At 41.1% G+C, this 16,446-nt stretch overlaps 1 protein-coding gene across 1 annotated transcript; it reads left to right on the top strand.

Moving 5' to 3' along the window:
- Positions 1-1,624: 1,624 nt before the first annotated feature.
- brf2 (BRF2 general transcription factor IIIB subunit) lies at positions 1,625-6,444 on the top strand. Its single transcript, XM_030742917.1, has 4 exons — positions 1,625-1,772; positions 4,300-4,359; positions 4,477-4,798; positions 5,361-6,444. The coding sequence occupies exons 1-4, from the start codon at positions 1,625-1,627 to the stop codon at positions 6,193-6,195; spliced, it is 1,365 nt and encodes a 454-aa protein (XP_030598777.1). The 3' UTR covers positions 6,196-6,444.
- The last annotated feature ends 10,002 nt before the right edge of the window (positions 6,445-16,446 follow it).

Here is a 16,446-nt window from a genome sequence, read left to right as displayed (position 1 = left end):
AGAGCATACTGACATACTGTGTGTGGTTTACCAACTGCACAACAGCAGAGAGAAAAGCACTCAAGAGGGTTGTCACCACTTCCCAGAAGATCACTGGATGTCCTTTTCCCTTATTATTATTATTATGTATGACCTTGACTATAAAGGGATATAGAAAGTTTGGATTCGATGATTAACCCATGTCTCTGTGCTGTTAATAATCTTTGTTTTTCTGACCCAAGCTTCCATCCAATCAGCCATCCATCTGAGATGTGTCTTCTTCTTTATATCTCCTTATTGTCTATAAGCTGCATCTAACAGTGAGAAAACAGACAGGGGAACTAAGCTCTTATGAAGATACATTAATTATTAATTAATTGTTGAGTAAACAATTTTGTAATTAAACCGTCACTGCCACTCATAAAAACACACAATTCTGGAACACATAAAATATATATCTAAGAACGACAAACACAGGTAAAAGTCACATTTCCTGCTTCACAGACATTAGTGTCCCTAATAGTGTCATTTATTTAATATTTAAATGTGTCTGGAGCTGAAATTCTGTAAAATGTGACTTCAAATATGCAAAAAATGTAGCTCAGTTAATAATTTAAAGGTCAGAATAGGTTTGCATTGACATGTAGTATATCTATGTTAGTAACTATAATGAAAAGAGAGAAGTGATGAAAAGAAAATGTTGCCCTGGTAACCACTATATGCAAAAGCATAAAAGGGACATTAATATAAATTGCTCTGTTTGTAACTTCTACCCAGAAAGAGTTGTTCATCTGTTTTGGTGTTGTTAGCAGACTAAACAATTTTGGAGAGACCTCAGCAGATTTTTCTTTGATTGTCTAATTTTGTTTTACGCTGGGAAAATGTTGTTTTTGGTTTCCATAATTCTGCTAAGAAAGAAGGTAAATGCTACTTCTTAAAAAACTGGATTTTATTTTTGGCAAAATTCTTCAGTCATAGAAGTAAATTTAGTAAGAAAACCTTTGGTTTTGTGGTCTTCAGAAAGGCTATGGAGCATTTAATTACTTACTGATTCAGCAAATCAAAAGGTTATCAAATCATTTAATTTATGTTCCACATCAGCTCATCTCTTTGTTTGTTTGTTCTTCTTTACAATAAAATAATTTATTTTAAAAAAGGAAAGAAATAAAAACTAAAATCACTGCAGTTAAGCTTAAATGAAAGTTTATTTTTGATTTGCTACAGTGCCTACAGTCACCCTACTCAGCCTTCTTGATCGGTAGACAGAGGCCATAAAGCGCTTATGGGTGGGCTGCTGGTTACATTTTTTCCAGCCTTTTCAAACTGTGTAAACATTGCTTGTGTCTTAACACCCTTTCTGTTATGACTAGTTGATCCCAGAGGTTTGAACCTTTAGACATGAATATCTTTACAAACGTGACCGATTTAACACCACCGATCGGAACCTTCTAGGATCGGAACGTTGTTTCTGTCCGGACACATTATCGGGCTGTTTCCTGGAGACCGGTGGTGGCTACGTTAATTGGTCGTTGATAGTTTCAGAGAGTAGCAGGACATCGTGTGTTTTTGCAAGTGTTCCTGACACTTTAATACCTGTTTCATATCTTTAGCTGCTCTTTATGCGGCGGCAGGTTCTCCGACGGTAATGTCTGCTGCGGGTATGAGCTGTCCGGGCTGCGGCTCCACAAACATTGTAGACGATGATCTGTACTCACAGGCTCAGCTGGTGTGTGTGGACTGCGGCTCGGTGGTGTCGGAGGGAGTACTGGCCAATGATCCAGTGGGAGGTTCAGGTACGAAAATAAGGCTGAGATCCAGTCTGTCCGGTTGAAATTACCTCTTAAATGTGAAAATTTATTAAGGACCCTTCAGAGATTTAGTTATGATGTTTTTTGGGGGGTGAGCTCGCCAGGACAAACTTCAAAGCACTGAAAGCGAGTGGGACCCTTTACATTTGAAAAAAAAACTTGTCTGTGCTCTCTGGTGGACAAATTATGTAATGAAGATACTTATTTTCCTCAGAGTTTGGCATTTCTATAATTTAGTACCATGTTACATGTACGCTCACCAGACACTTTATTAGGTACACCTTGCTGGTAGCGAGTTAGACCCCCCCTTTGCCTTCAGAACGGCCTTAATTCTTCATAGCATAGATTCAACAAAGGGCTGGAAATTATGCTCAGAGATTTTGGGCCATATTTGCATGAGTCACACAGATTTGTCAGCTGAACATCCAGGAAGTGTCTCCCATCACACCACATCTCAACGGCCCTCTATTGGATGGAGATCTGAACAGTGTGGAGGCCCTTTGGCTCCAGTGACTCACTGTCATGTTCAAGAAACCAGTTTGAGTTAATTTGAGCTTTGTGACATGACACATTATCCTGCTGGAAGCCCAAAGTGTGCCAAGAAAATAACCCCCACATTATTACACCACCAGCAGCCTGAACAAGGCAGGATGGATCTGTGTTCATGTTGTTTACATCAAAATTCTGACCCTACAATCCAAATGTTGCACCAGTCCAGTTTTGGTGAGCCTGTGTGAACTGCAGCCTCAGTTTCCTTTTCTTAGCTGACAGGAATGGCACCCAGTGTGGTCTCCTGCTGCTGTAGTCCAGTTGCTACAAGATTCGATATTGTGTTAAGAAGTGCTGTTCTGCATACTGTGATTATATGCAGACGTTAAGGTAATGTACAGTTCAAAGCAGTCTGGGCATTCTCCCCTTACTTCTGAGGTCAGCAAAGCATTTTTGTCCACTGAATTGCTGCTCACTGGGTTTTTTTCCCTCTTTTTCTGACCATTCACTGTAAATCCCAGAGATGGTTGTGTGGTAAAATCCCAGTAGATCAGAAGTTTCTGAAGTTCCTTAATCACCCTTGTTCCCCACTCTGATGCTCAGTTTGAACTTCGCCAGGTCATCTTGACCATGCCGTGTCAGCAGGTTTGTCTCCAGTCTCATTGTACGTCCTGTATAATGACAATAAAGGCATTCTATTCTATTCTATGTGATTCACTGATTAGATGATTTTGTGTTTTTTGCAGTTGAACACTTGTTCCTAAAAAGGTGGCTTTGCGTGTAGATCCACAGACACATCTGTTTATCTACAATATTCTGGCATTAGCTTGGCTGGTGTAATGATTTCGTTTTGCTAGGGGTTGAAAAGGTCATATAGTGTCAAATAAACACATATTTTTTTTTTCTTTTTTGCTGCTGACTGGTGACCACAATAGTACCAAAATTCTCTTCAGTGCTTAAATGTTTTAACAGCTTCTAGGAATAATGGCTACAAACTCCTCTTTTATTCTCTGCCACTGACAGTTTGGTTAAACACAAACTTGTTTAGATTATGCATCAAGACAGGCAGTCTCTAGAAGGGCAGGTAATAAAGTGGGACCCACCCCTAAGGTCCTTATAATTGGACAGGATTCTGCTTTCATGTGCCGCATTCATATTGAATGTGCATGGTATGGTCTCATTAGCTGTAACATTTGAGGTGCCACAATGCTGCTGCAGTTCAAGAAACTTTAACAAATTCAAACTTAATTTCTTACAAAGATTGAACACAAATAATAAGATGTGAGTCCTGCAAAAGCAAACAAAAGAGGAAGAAGAACCAACACGAACCAACCCCACTAGGGGCCATCAGATGCAGGCTTCTCCCTCTTCTCCTTATTAAACTAAACTAATAAAACTAAAAAAGCAAACAGGACTGCTGGTAACACTCAGTCCAACTAATAATTGTTAAACAAAACTGCAAATGCAACTGAGGTATAATGCTGGTGCTGATGGAGATGAGGCAGAGTGAGACAGAGCCCCAGTGCTCCATCTTCTCTTCCTTTATATGTGTGCAGGTGAGCCTTCTGCACTCAGTCAGCACTGGGGATGAATCAGAGAGAAGAGAGTAGGTTATAAATGATGACGAAACACAGTAGCTGGATGGTAGATGTGCCAGTGCACTAAGACACATAACATGTGGGACCTCATCATCTAGCTTTTAACAGGTCACATGGAAATTTCAGAGGTCTGGTCTGCCTTGAGGTAGCAATAAATTGTCTACTCCTCAATATGGGGCAATAACTAGGACGTGTAAAGTAATATCCATATGAAAGAGACTTATAAGTAAGCCAGGGCCATATATGGTGCAGCCCTATCTGGTGTGTCTTAAAATGAAGAAGTATGAGGAGCATAAAGCCCTGCAGACCAGTAAAATTTTGGTTGCATTTAAATTATGCTAGCAGGTCTGAAGGGCTAGGAGATATAACTCTTTACATTTCATCACTTTTTGTCTCTTAACCTTGATTATGTTTCCCTCTTGCAGATGTCAGCTTCAGTCGAACCACAGCTGTGGCCAAAAAGCCGTGCGCAAACCAGATCAAAGGTGAGGTCTTCCCCTCCAAAGGGAGCGTTCCCTTGCTTACTTTGGTGAAGTTATTGCATAGCAATTCAACCCCGTTGCTCATTCATTTGCTCAAATGCATTTGTTTTACACCTACAGGTCTGCAGCGCGTGAAAGCCATATGTCGGATTCTGATGGTCAACAGTGAGATTGAGGCTCTCTCACAGACGTACTACAAGATGGCCTACGAGCATAAAGCCTTCCTCAAAGTGAGCCTTCAGAAGAAAGATATTCTCACTGGTTGCTGCGTGCTTGTAAGCTGCAGGCTGCTCAACTGGCCCATTACCATAGGAACCATCAGCTGTCTACTGGATGCCGACCCAATGATGGTGGGAGCAGTTTATCAAGAAATGGTCAAGAACCTCAGCATCGAGGCCCCGATCGTCAACGTCACCGATGTAATAGAAGCTCACTGTCACGAGTAAGTGAAGATCTTTGAGCTCTGCAGTTCTCAGTCCTTAAATACTAAGTAGAAAGTTCAAAATGACTCATTTCTTGCAGTTGTAGAATAGCAGGAGATGAATATCTTCCAACTGCGGCCTATTTAAACTTCCCCATGCATTCTTATTTTCCTCAGTATATGAATGTTGCATTTAAAAGCGAATTTACTGGTAGACCTTAAATAATTATCCTTGATTATTTTAGATGTAGTTATTAGCTTTTATTTAAAAACTACCATGTTTAGTATACAGGAATGTTTCATTTTGTTTTTGGTTGTTTGTTTTTTGGTTGCTTTTGATAAGATATAAAATAAAAAGCAGATTTTTCTGACTTTAACATCCTTTTTTCTCTTGGCCTGACCTGATTCTTAAAGAGGTGCTTGTGTCTGCATCAAACTTTAAAACCTGTTTCGTTGGAGTCATTTGAGGTTAACTGTGTTTATCTGAAAAGCTGCTTGTTAAAATATAAAGCTGTCAGTGCTCTAAATGATTTACCAGCTCAGTCTTTATCTAAAATTCACTGAGAACATTTCTCTTTGACAGATACAAAATTAGCTCAGTCGATGTTCCTGAAGAATTGGCTGAGAACTCGAGGGACTTGACCAAACGAGCCGTGGCTCTGGTGGAGCTGGCAGCAGATTCCTGGATTGTGACTGGCCGTAAGCCCATCCCTATAATGATGGCAGCAACGTATTTGGCCTGGCAATCCTTGAAACCCAACAAGCATCGCCTGAAATTCTCCCTGGACAAGTTCTGTCAGATCGCCAAAGTGAAAAAGCTCAAGCCTGCTATGAAGAGAGTAGCTGAGATTAAGGAGGTGCTGTGTAAGCTTGGCAAGGAAATCCCCTGGGTCGGAGGAGCAATGACACCAAATAATGTTATTCAGCAGGTTGAATGCATTCTCCAGCACAGGTATGCCCTGCTAAGGAGGGCTATGAGAACCCACGAGGATGCTCTGCTGGAGGAGAGTCAAGCCAGCTGTGCCGAGCCTCCCCTTGAAGAGACTGCTTCCTCCCAAATCTCAGAGTGTGTCGATCAGACTCCAGTTACATCTGTTGTGAAACAAAATGGATCGAATGCTAATGGGAAAGAGCAACCAGGAGATGGAGACAATAATCCACATGCACTGCCAGAGCACAGCGCCACTCAGGAGAGCCAAGATCCACCAGGAAACTGGGGGAAAAGAGTTCTGTTTGCTCCCCCGTGTGTTATTCATCCTAAGAAAAGGCGAGTGGATCAGCGTGAACACAAGGATGTGACCGGTGATGAGGAAATCTCTGACAGCGAAATTGACTCATACATTCGCACTCCTCGGGAGGCTCGAGACTTTGCTCTAATGCAGCAGATGTTGCCTTTATCTGACAGTGGTAAATCATAACCCAGTAACTGCTTAAGGGATGGGGTTGAATATTTAAGTTTATCTGCAGTTTATTTTTTATGACTGTTTTACTCAGGATGCAGATATTTTCATTATATATGACTGAGAACTGATTTATGTAATGTTATACAGTCCATGTAACAGACTGTATCTTTTGTGTTGCTGCTTATACTTGGTTCACTTTCAAAATCTTCACTCAGCACTTGAAAATGTAGCATAAGAAATTTATTCTGTACAAATATTTTCTTTTAATAGAAATGGGAATAAAGTGCCCGATTGAAAAGATACACCATGTTCATAGTGTGCGATGGCATTTCATGATTTTATGTTCTTTTCTTTTTACAGTACAGCTCTCATCACTTAAAGGTACAATAATACACGGCTGTAAGTGAAGCACAGCACAGGGGGCCACAGCAAACAAAAAATCCTCAGGAACATGCTAAACATACACATACTGCAGTGAAGTAGAGGTACAAAGAATCAATGAATGTGTTTGAGTGGGACTGGTAGTTAGTCAAATATACACACATCAGCCACTTTATTAGGCACACCTTGGTAGTACCAGGTTGGACCCTTTTTGCCTTCAGAACTGCCTTAATTTTTCATGGATGGTGCGGATTCAACAAGGTGCTGGAAACATTCCTCAGATTTTTTTTTCCATATTGATATGATAGCGTCACACAGTTGCTGCGTTTTTGTCAGCTGCACACCCTAAAGGAGCTCTACTGGATCGAGATCTGGTGACTGTGGAGGCCGATTAGTACAGTGAACTCGTGTTCCAGAAATCAGTGTGACACTGTGGCCATAAAGGGATGAAGATAGCATCAATACTCAGGTAGCCTGTCACGTTTCAGTGATGCTCAGTTACTGCTAAGTGGCTCAAAGTGTGCCAAGAAAATATCCTCCGCACTGTTACAGTACCAGCCTGGACTGTTGATACAAGCAGGTCGTACTTTCATGTTTACACCAGATTATCTAAATGTTGCAGCAGAAATCAAGACTCAATCAATTTTGCTGAACCTGCACAAATTGCAGCCTCAGTTTCCTGTTCTTAGCTGACAGGAGTGGTGCCCAGTGTGGTCTTCGCTGACAGGCGGGGTCTTCTGCTGCTTCAAGGTTCAATGTGCTGTGCATTCAGAGATGCTTTTCTGCATACCTTGATTATAGCCATTGCCTTCCTATCAACTTGAAGCAGCCTGGCCATTCTCCTCTGGCACCAAAAAAAAAAGCATTTTCTGCCAGAGAACTGGATATTTTCTCTTTTTCAGGGCATTCTCTGTAAACTCTAGAGACAGTTGTGTGGGAAAATTTTAGTAGATCAGCAGTTTCTGAAATACTCAGACCAGCCTGTCTGGCTATGCCATGTTCAAAGTCACTTAAATCACCTTTTTTCCCCCCATTCTGATGTGCAGTTTGAACTTCAGCAGGCTGTCTTTGACTGTGTCCACATACCTACATGGAATGGCTGATGAAATATGTTTCAACAAGCAGTTGAACACCTAATAAAATAGAGGTATCCTAATTTAGGTGAAGAAGGTAGTGTGTATAAAATAAGTCAGGTAATCAAAGGATGTGTTTGTGTACGACTGGTAGATCCTAACACGATCCAGTTTATTAATACACAGTTTCTCGCACCAATGGACAACATTTGGAAGAGTTTTCTTCTGTGCTTCATGTATGAAGTGTCTCATATACTCTCATATATTTATGGACAGAAATCTGACCCAAAATCAAAACCACAAAGTTCAATTTTTAAAATTTTTCTTTTTCCTGACAGACCTTTTTTGTGACAACACCGCAAACTGTAAGTACAACTCTTCTGGATATATGAGCCCTGTGGAGTATAATGAGCCCTTTTTTTGCTAAAGTCATGCTGACATATTCTAGCACATTCAGGGTCGTGGTATTGTATGTGCTGGCTCTTTGTTGCATGAACTAGAAATACTTTTTATTACAATACAACCATCCCTTAAGATTGCAGCTAACCTGAGCATTTCCTATTCTGAGAAGTCATAATGTCTGCTGTGGAAAAAGCCTATTGTGCTAAGCCTTCATTGTGTTGAGTGAACATGCAATTTTAGTTTCACTTCACCCAAAAAAGTTTGTTTAAATTGGAAATATCTCACTGAATATTACTGTGATCGAATACAATCCAGCTTAAAATTCAAAATTCACCACAATCATAATGGAAGCAAGCTATTTGCTCTATCCTGTTATGTATATGAACTGCGGACTCGGTGGTGTCTTTTAAAAAACAGCTAAAAACTCATCTTTTTAGGCTTGCATTTGGTTAGTTTATTTTCTATTTTATTTTATCTTATTTTATTTTATTTTTATATATATATATATATATATATATATATATATATATATATATATATATATATATATATATATATATATATATATATATATATATATATATATAATATATTTTTGTCCTCCTTATTCCAGTTGTAATTTGTTTTAATGTTGTGAAGCACCTTGTGATCTATGTCTTCAGAGGTGCTATATAAATAAAATTTTACTTACTTACTTACTTACTATTTTGGAGAGCCAGACTCAAGAGCTGAAAAATGAAGCAGACACAGAAGTGCCCAAAACTGCAGTAACTCTTGTAGCCACTTGAAGCTGGTGTATAAGTGAGTCAGTCCTCACAGGTCCTGTGTTTAGCTCTCCAATTTTACACCATTACATACTGGGATTAAAGTAGGAAAGAACAATCCAAAACAGCAATCTGGCACCTTCTGTTAATGATCGATTAAATTAGATAGCTGGGTAAATACACAATAATATAAAGCAAAACCCTCTACACCTCCCTTTTTCCTTCTTATCACTGTCATGCATTCATGCACGCAGACGTCAAAGTTGAAGATGCAGAAATTCTGCGTGGAGCCATCTAACTAGTGCTGCAGAACGGGAGCGAGATAAAAGAAATGACTTTGTTTTAAGTAGCAGGTGATTTCAGTTTGGATCACAATCTGTCTGCAAGATAAAAGTATGTATTAACTCCTAGCTGCGTATTTTCCAATGAGAAAAAAAGTTAATGTGTGATAAGATGGAGACAGATGTGATAAAGAGAGGACAGGAGAGGAAGATGAGATTATTTTCAAATGTTGAGGACTGCTCAGCCAGTGGCATTTGATAAGATGGAAATTTAAAGCTATGTAATGTCCCAGCTCTAGATGATTTTGATCAGACACTGGATCAGTGTTGCTGATGTAATATTAAAAGCAGATCAATCAGCTTTCAGGTTAAAAGTAAAATAAAGATAAAAAACAAACATGAGCAACTCAGTTACACAAATTTCCTCCTACTTAACTGGGGCCTGTAGTGCTGGAAAACACCAACTCCAGGAAGCAAACATCTTTCTTGGCAAGTATCAAACATACTGATGTAATTGTGGAAGATCAATAAATTATCACATTTTTTTTTCATGTCCTAAACAGGCCTAATTGTTATGCAGACAACACTTTTCATCCTCCTCTTCCGTTTAATTAGCAAATTCAGCTGTGCAGCTGCACTCTGACCAAGTTGGATATAATTTCATTCCCTCTACTGCCGTCACACACACTGGTCTGAAACAGGGAGGTCATTTCATCTCTGCATTTATTCTCAGCTTTTCATGCTACACATTACAGTATACTGTTATTACATGTCACACCACATCATGTACATAATTTAAAACATCCTGTGATCATTATAACACATTTGCATTTATTTATTTATTTTTTTTTACCCTATAAGAACACGAAGGGAAAAAAGCTAAACAAGGAGCACATTTTAGCATTTGAAATTTGTTGACTTTGCTGCAAAGGAACAGATGTGCACACAGAGAACACAAAGCAAGAACCGTGACATCTGCTGTACAAACGGAATAAAACTGGATTACAGTGTAAACAACCAGGCAGCTCATCTGTTATCGGTTCAGCGTAACAACATGCTTAGTGTAGCAGATTGGTAAATGTGGTAGGCATTCTTATTAGAAAGCTGTATTAACTACTTTTTTTGCTTTGTTACAATTTTCTGCCTGGATAACCAGCCTTTCACATTTAGTACAGACTTCCAAAAAAGCCAGAAGAAACAAGAGAAACAAGAGCACGGAAAGCAACATTAAATCAACCACCTGAGTATGATAATTTTTCGGCAGCAATTAAATTATCGAAAAATAATTTGATGACTTAAGCTGCATATTCATCAAACACAGGAAATGTAGGCCTTGGGGACCAAGCTGGTGAATTTAATTTTAAACTACACAAAGATTAGTTCTGACATCAGCCCCATGGTGAAATCAACCACCTTTGTGGTTTCCAAATCCAATTTGAACTGATGGTTTAATTTTCTAGTCATGTCTGGTATATCTGCACCTGTCTGACATGTTTGCTGTTATTTCTGATTAAAAGCTGAAATCCTTCAGATCCTATCTCCTCTAATTCAACAGAAATATTATTAATAAACAAATGAATACAAACATTTTTTTTACTATTAAAAAAATTCTTTCTAGCAACACTGTGGTCCACGACAGAGTTGTCTGAATTCTAACTGCCTGATATTTATGAAATCTGCTCCTGATATGCATCTTCCCCCTGTTGGCAGGGATCCTTATCTTTCAGCTAGTAGCACATGGCAACCCATACAGATGAAATATATGAATCTAAATGGCCACAAAAGTAGCCGGGTGCACTCCAATAAGCTTGCCTTTCTGGTTTGTGCACTCTGAGCTTTCGCCACCCTCAGCTCAAACGATCAACCTTTTCCACAAGATATTTAAAAAGGAGTTGGGAGTGAAGCTTGTGTATATTTATGGTCCAGAGGGGATGAATTATAGTTTAATCGTGCCAGTTAACCAATCCTCCTTTCGCGCTCTCCTTTTTCATTTGAGTTTAGTTTTATTTTCACACATGGAAAAGTATGTTACATGAAACAGGCAACACACTACACCACAACATACATAAACACAAAAACAATACAACAATACCACAAAACATAAAATGACAGTTAATAACAATATCATAACAAAATAGAAATGATTCATTTCATGATTGGTTACTTTTTAAAAACTGTTTCAGTTGGATATTAAAATGATTCCAATCAGGATCAGAAGGCAAATAATTCCACACATTAATACCCCAATGAGGATATCTGCAGTAGTGCCTTACAATTTCCAACTGATGCTCCATGAACCCAGAGCTCTCAGAGGAACCACAAGGTTACAGAGTACCTGGGGAGCAAAGAATGAGAGGGAAGTTCACTCAGAGATGGAGAAAGATATAAGAAGAGGAGAGGAGAAGAAAAAGAGAGGTTACATTTAAAGGTAAGGACTGCTCAGTGGCATCTGATAAGCAGGAAATTTAAGCTTACATTTTTAAAATCAGATATTGGATCTGTATATGATGTGAAGTTATGTTTTGTCATACATCCTGCAAAACAAACTGAGGTATACTAACTTTGTGTTATTCAAAAGTTGCATGAAAATACTGCAGTTTAGAGCAGGATAAACAGGTTAGTTTGCTGTAGTGTGGTGATTTTACAGTAAAGATCTGTGTCAGACTGGGGCACAGCAGCTGTGCTGTTCATGGTCAGAGTTTGGTTCCATCAAGTGTAGCAGAGATGAGTTTGAATTTAAGCCAATGATGCTTAGATTTAGTCACTGAATTCAACATTTATACCAACTGTATACCGTCAGTATAAACACAATACTGTCAGTGTAGGGGTGGAAATCAGCCAAGAAAGCTTGTGAAATACTGGGTTACATCTTGTTGAATTCAGTTGTGTAAATCCACAAAGAGCGAGGGCGCCTGGGTGGCTTAGTGGTGAAGCCGGCGACCACATACACATGTTGCGGTGCAGGTGGCGCGGGTCCACGTCCCGGCCCGTCGCCAATTTGTCCACGTGTCTTCCCCTGTATCTTTCCCCCCATTTCCTGTCTCTCTCCACTGTCACAAAAAGCCGCTGTGGCCAAAAATGCAAAAAGAAAAAAATCCACAAAGAGCAGTAAACCTCAGAACAGCAGCAGCAGATCATAGCCTGTACACAAAGAAAACCTACTGGAGCTCTGCACTACTGGAGCCACTACTACAGATCACAGGGTCCGCCCACCTGCCAAATCCTGCTGTAACCCCTGACTGTACTCAGGGTCACCCTCTACAATGTAGGTAACAGCCAATATAGCATGACAGCATTCATGCTGAGTGCATTCATTAGAATTAGAATTTAGTTTGAAATAAAGTTTGTACTTTCATGTAATAATGTTATTTTATTAATATAGCATGAGGTTCAGTTAACTTTGCACAAAAATAGCTGGTAGAAATGCCCTCCAAAGAGTTACTTGCACTTTCGTACTTTGAGTACATTTCAGAGTTTATACTTTTTCACTTTTGCTTGAGTAAAGAAGTTTAATCAGTACTTCAGCATTTAAGTATTTTTTTAACACAAGTATCTGTACTTCTACTTAAGTACAAAATGTCTGTACTTTTGTCACCTCTGACTTCAAGTTAGTGAATATGATAAAATCATAAAAACTTAACATATTTAGTTTCTTAAGCCCTTTAAAATGGTGCACCCTGATAGGCTTTTTATCCAATATTTTTATTGCTCTACTACAGGGCTCTTCAACTCCAGGCCTCGAGAGCTGCTGTCCTGCAGGTTTTAGATGTGTCTCTGCTTCAACACACCTGAGTCAAATACAGTATAGAAGTCATTAGCAGGACTCTGCTAGTACTGAGGAGGTAATTCAGCCATTTGATTCAGGTGTGTTGGATCAGGGACACATCTAAAAGCTGCAGGACAGCGGCTCTCGAGGCCTGGAGTTGAAGAGCCCTGCTCTATTATATAGAATCCCAAGGGGCCTAAGTGCTGTGCACTTTGTTTGTGACTATGAAGATATAAATGAGAATAAAATTATAATATGCATATGAAAAACATTTGCTGCATGAAATGTAAGCAGCTTCTAATGAGTTTAAATGTATATTAACTTAATTTTACAGCCTTGGTCACTTTTTCACGAGTGTCTCAAATTTGAAATGGGAATCTAAAATAATGACAAGAGATTTCACCTCTTTAAATTTAGCACATGAGCTTCTTTTAAGGAATAAACCCTGGAGGAAAAACAAACACAGATTTCTTAGCATTAAGCCAAGCTGCCACCAACTGTAAATGATGTGACAACAGACAAAATATTTTAACTTGATACATATACAGTATCACTGTATCGTCAGCATACATCTGAAGGCCTGCTGCAGGGCATGAACTTGGCAAATGAAGGAAACGAGTTTTTATGAAGTTTCAAATACACTCATGGTATATGTTTGCGTTTACCATATGTACATTTATTTGCCCGAGGAAATTAGACTGGAAGATAAACATCCATCCATCCATCCATTTTCTTCCGCTTATCCGGGGCCGGGTCGCGGGGGCAGAAGCCTAAGCAGAGAAGCCCAGGCTTCCCTCTCCCCAGCCACCTCCTCCAGCTCATCCGGAGGGACCCCAAGGCGTTCCCAGGCCAGCCGAGATACATAATCTCTCCAGCGTGTCCTGGGTCTACCACGGGGCCTCTTCCCGGTGGGACATGCCCGGAACACCTCACCCAGGAGGCGGCCAGGAGGCATCCTAATCAGATGCCCGAGCCACCTCAACTGGCTCCTTTCGATGTGGAGGAGCAGCGGCTCTACTCTGAGCCCCTCCCGGATGGCCGCACTCCTCACCTTATCTCTAAGGGAAAGGCCAGCCACCCTTTGAAGGAAACTCATTTCTGCCGCTTGTATTCGCGATCTTATTCTTTCGGTCACTACCCAAAGCTCGTGACCATAGGTGAGGGTAGGAACGTAGATCGACCGGTAAATCGAGAGCTTCGCTTTTACGCTAAGCTCCCTCTTCACCACGACGGACCGGTGCAGCATCCGCATCACTGTAGAAGCAGCCCCGATCCGCCTGTCGATCTCCCGCTCCCTTCTCCCATCACTCGTGAACAAGACCCCGAGATACTTAAACTCCTCCACTTGAGGCAAGAACTCGTTCCTGAGCCGGAGAGGGCACTCCACCCTTTTCCGGCTGAGGACCATGGCCTCAGACTTAGAGGTGCTGATTCTCATGCCAGCCGCTTCACACTCGGCTGCGAACCGTTCCACTGCGAGCTGGAGGCCCCCCCCTGATGAAGCCAACAGAACCGCATCATCTGCAAAAAGCAGAGATGAGACTCTGATGCCACCAAGGAAGAAGCCTTCCGCCACCTGGCTACGCCTAGAAATTCTGTCCATAAAAATTATGAACAGAATCGGTGACAAAGGGCAGCCCTGACGGAGTCCAACACCCACAGGAAACAAATCCGACTTATTACCGGCTATACGGACCAAGCTCTCACTGTGGTTGTACAAGGACTGAATGGCCCGCAACAATGGGCCAGACACCCCATACTCCCGCAGAACCTCCCAAAGAACACCCCGAGGAACACGGTCGAATGCCTTCTCCAAGTCCACAAAGCACATGTAGACTGGTTGGGCAAACTCCCACGCACACTCGAATATCCTTGAGAGGATAAAGAGCTGGTCCAGCGTTCCACGACCAGGACGAAAACCGCATTGTTCCTCCTGAATCCGAGGTTCGACTAACGGACGCACCCTCCTTTCCAGCACCCTGGCATAGACCTTACCGGGGAGGCTGAGTAGTGTGATACCCCGAAAGTTGGAGCACACCCTCCGGTCTCCCTTCTTAAAGATGGGGACCACCACCCCGGTCTGCCAATCCAATGGCACTGCCCCAGATCTCCACGCGATGTTGCAGAGGCGTGTCAACCAAGACAGTCCTACAACATCCAGAGCCTTCAGGAACTCAGGGCGAATCTCGTCCACCCCAGGGGCTCTGCCACCAAGGAGTTGTTTAACTACCTCAGTGACCTCACCCCCAGTGATGGTCAAGTCATCCCCCTCATCCCCAGACTCTGCTTCCACTACAGAAGGCGTGTCAGTGGGATTCAGAAGGTCCTCGAAGTATTCCTTCCACCGTCCGACTATAGCCTCAGTTGAAGTCAGCAGCACCCCCCCCGCACTATAAACAGTGTGAGTGAAGCACTGCTTTCCCCTCCTGAGTCGCCTGACGGTTTGCCAGAATCGCTTCGATGCCGTCCGAAAGTCTTTTTCCATAGCCTCACCGAACTCCTCCCACACTCGAGTTTTTGCTTTGGCCACTACCCGAGCTGCATTCTGCTTGGCCTGTCGATACCTGTCAGCTGCCTCCGGAGTCCCACAGGCTAACCAAGCCCGATAAGACTCTTTCTTCAGCTTGATGGCTCCCTTCACCTCCGGTGACCACCATCTGGTTCGGGGGTTACCACCACGACAGGCACCAACCACCAACCACAAGATAAACATAACTGATTAAAAATACAGAAGCACATAATGTTTGGTTTGAGCCAAGAACAGTTCGTTCAGGGTATGTCTCTAACAGATTATCCATAACAGATGCAAGTAAAGACTAAAGGAAAAGACTAAAGGAAAGACTCCGAGGTCAGGAAGCAGCTGCTGACGTTCTCTGTTTTCCACATTTTGTTTTGTTTAATGATGTAACCAAGATTGATAAGCTTTGACTATATGAAACTGTGAGCTGAAAGAGAGTGTGTGAGCTCTTCATGTCATGTTCAGTCCCACACTGGGCATGCTGTGCAGTTCTGACCCAGATTAATCTGTAAACTGTGTGACAAATGGCTTAATTAAATTTAATAATTGGACTCCTTATTCCGTTGTTTTGTCTCATTCCTGTTTGATGAACGAACACGCCGAAACCTGGGAGGAATAAGCTGGTAGCAGGTTTCTTCACAAATCATTTATATATGATCATTTATATCTTCATGGTTAAAAATGATGATTTTTTTTTCACTATTAATAAGGACACACTGTTCCCAGTTAGACAAGATTTAAACCATTGTAAGGTTTTGTCAAAAAAATTAAGCTTTGAAAGTCGATGGTTAAGAATATCGTGATTTAAAGTATCAAATGCCTTTTTAATGTCCAGTAAGACCGTCAGGACTACTTCACCTTTATGTACTGATGATTTTAGCTGTTCAATCAAAAAGCAAGTGGCAGTCTTTGTGGAATAATGGGATTAAAAACCAAACTGGAACTGATGCTGAATCTTATTTGATTCAATATAATATAATTGATTTGGGGAGGTTACTAAGAAAGTGAATAAACACTTTCATCCTCATCCTGTTTTTTTGTTTGGTTTTTATATAACTCATAACGAATGGCTGCATTACCG

This window comes from Archocentrus centrarchus, chromosome 12, assembly GCF_007364275.1.
Source record: "Archocentrus centrarchus isolate MPI-CPG fArcCen1 chromosome 12, fArcCen1, whole genome shotgun sequence".
NCBI classification, from domain to species: domain Eukaryota; kingdom Metazoa; phylum Chordata; class Actinopteri; order Cichliformes; family Cichlidae; genus Archocentrus; species Archocentrus centrarchus.
The sequence above is the reverse complement of the archived record's forward strand: the minus strand, read 5'-3'. Positions and strand labels throughout refer to the sequence as shown.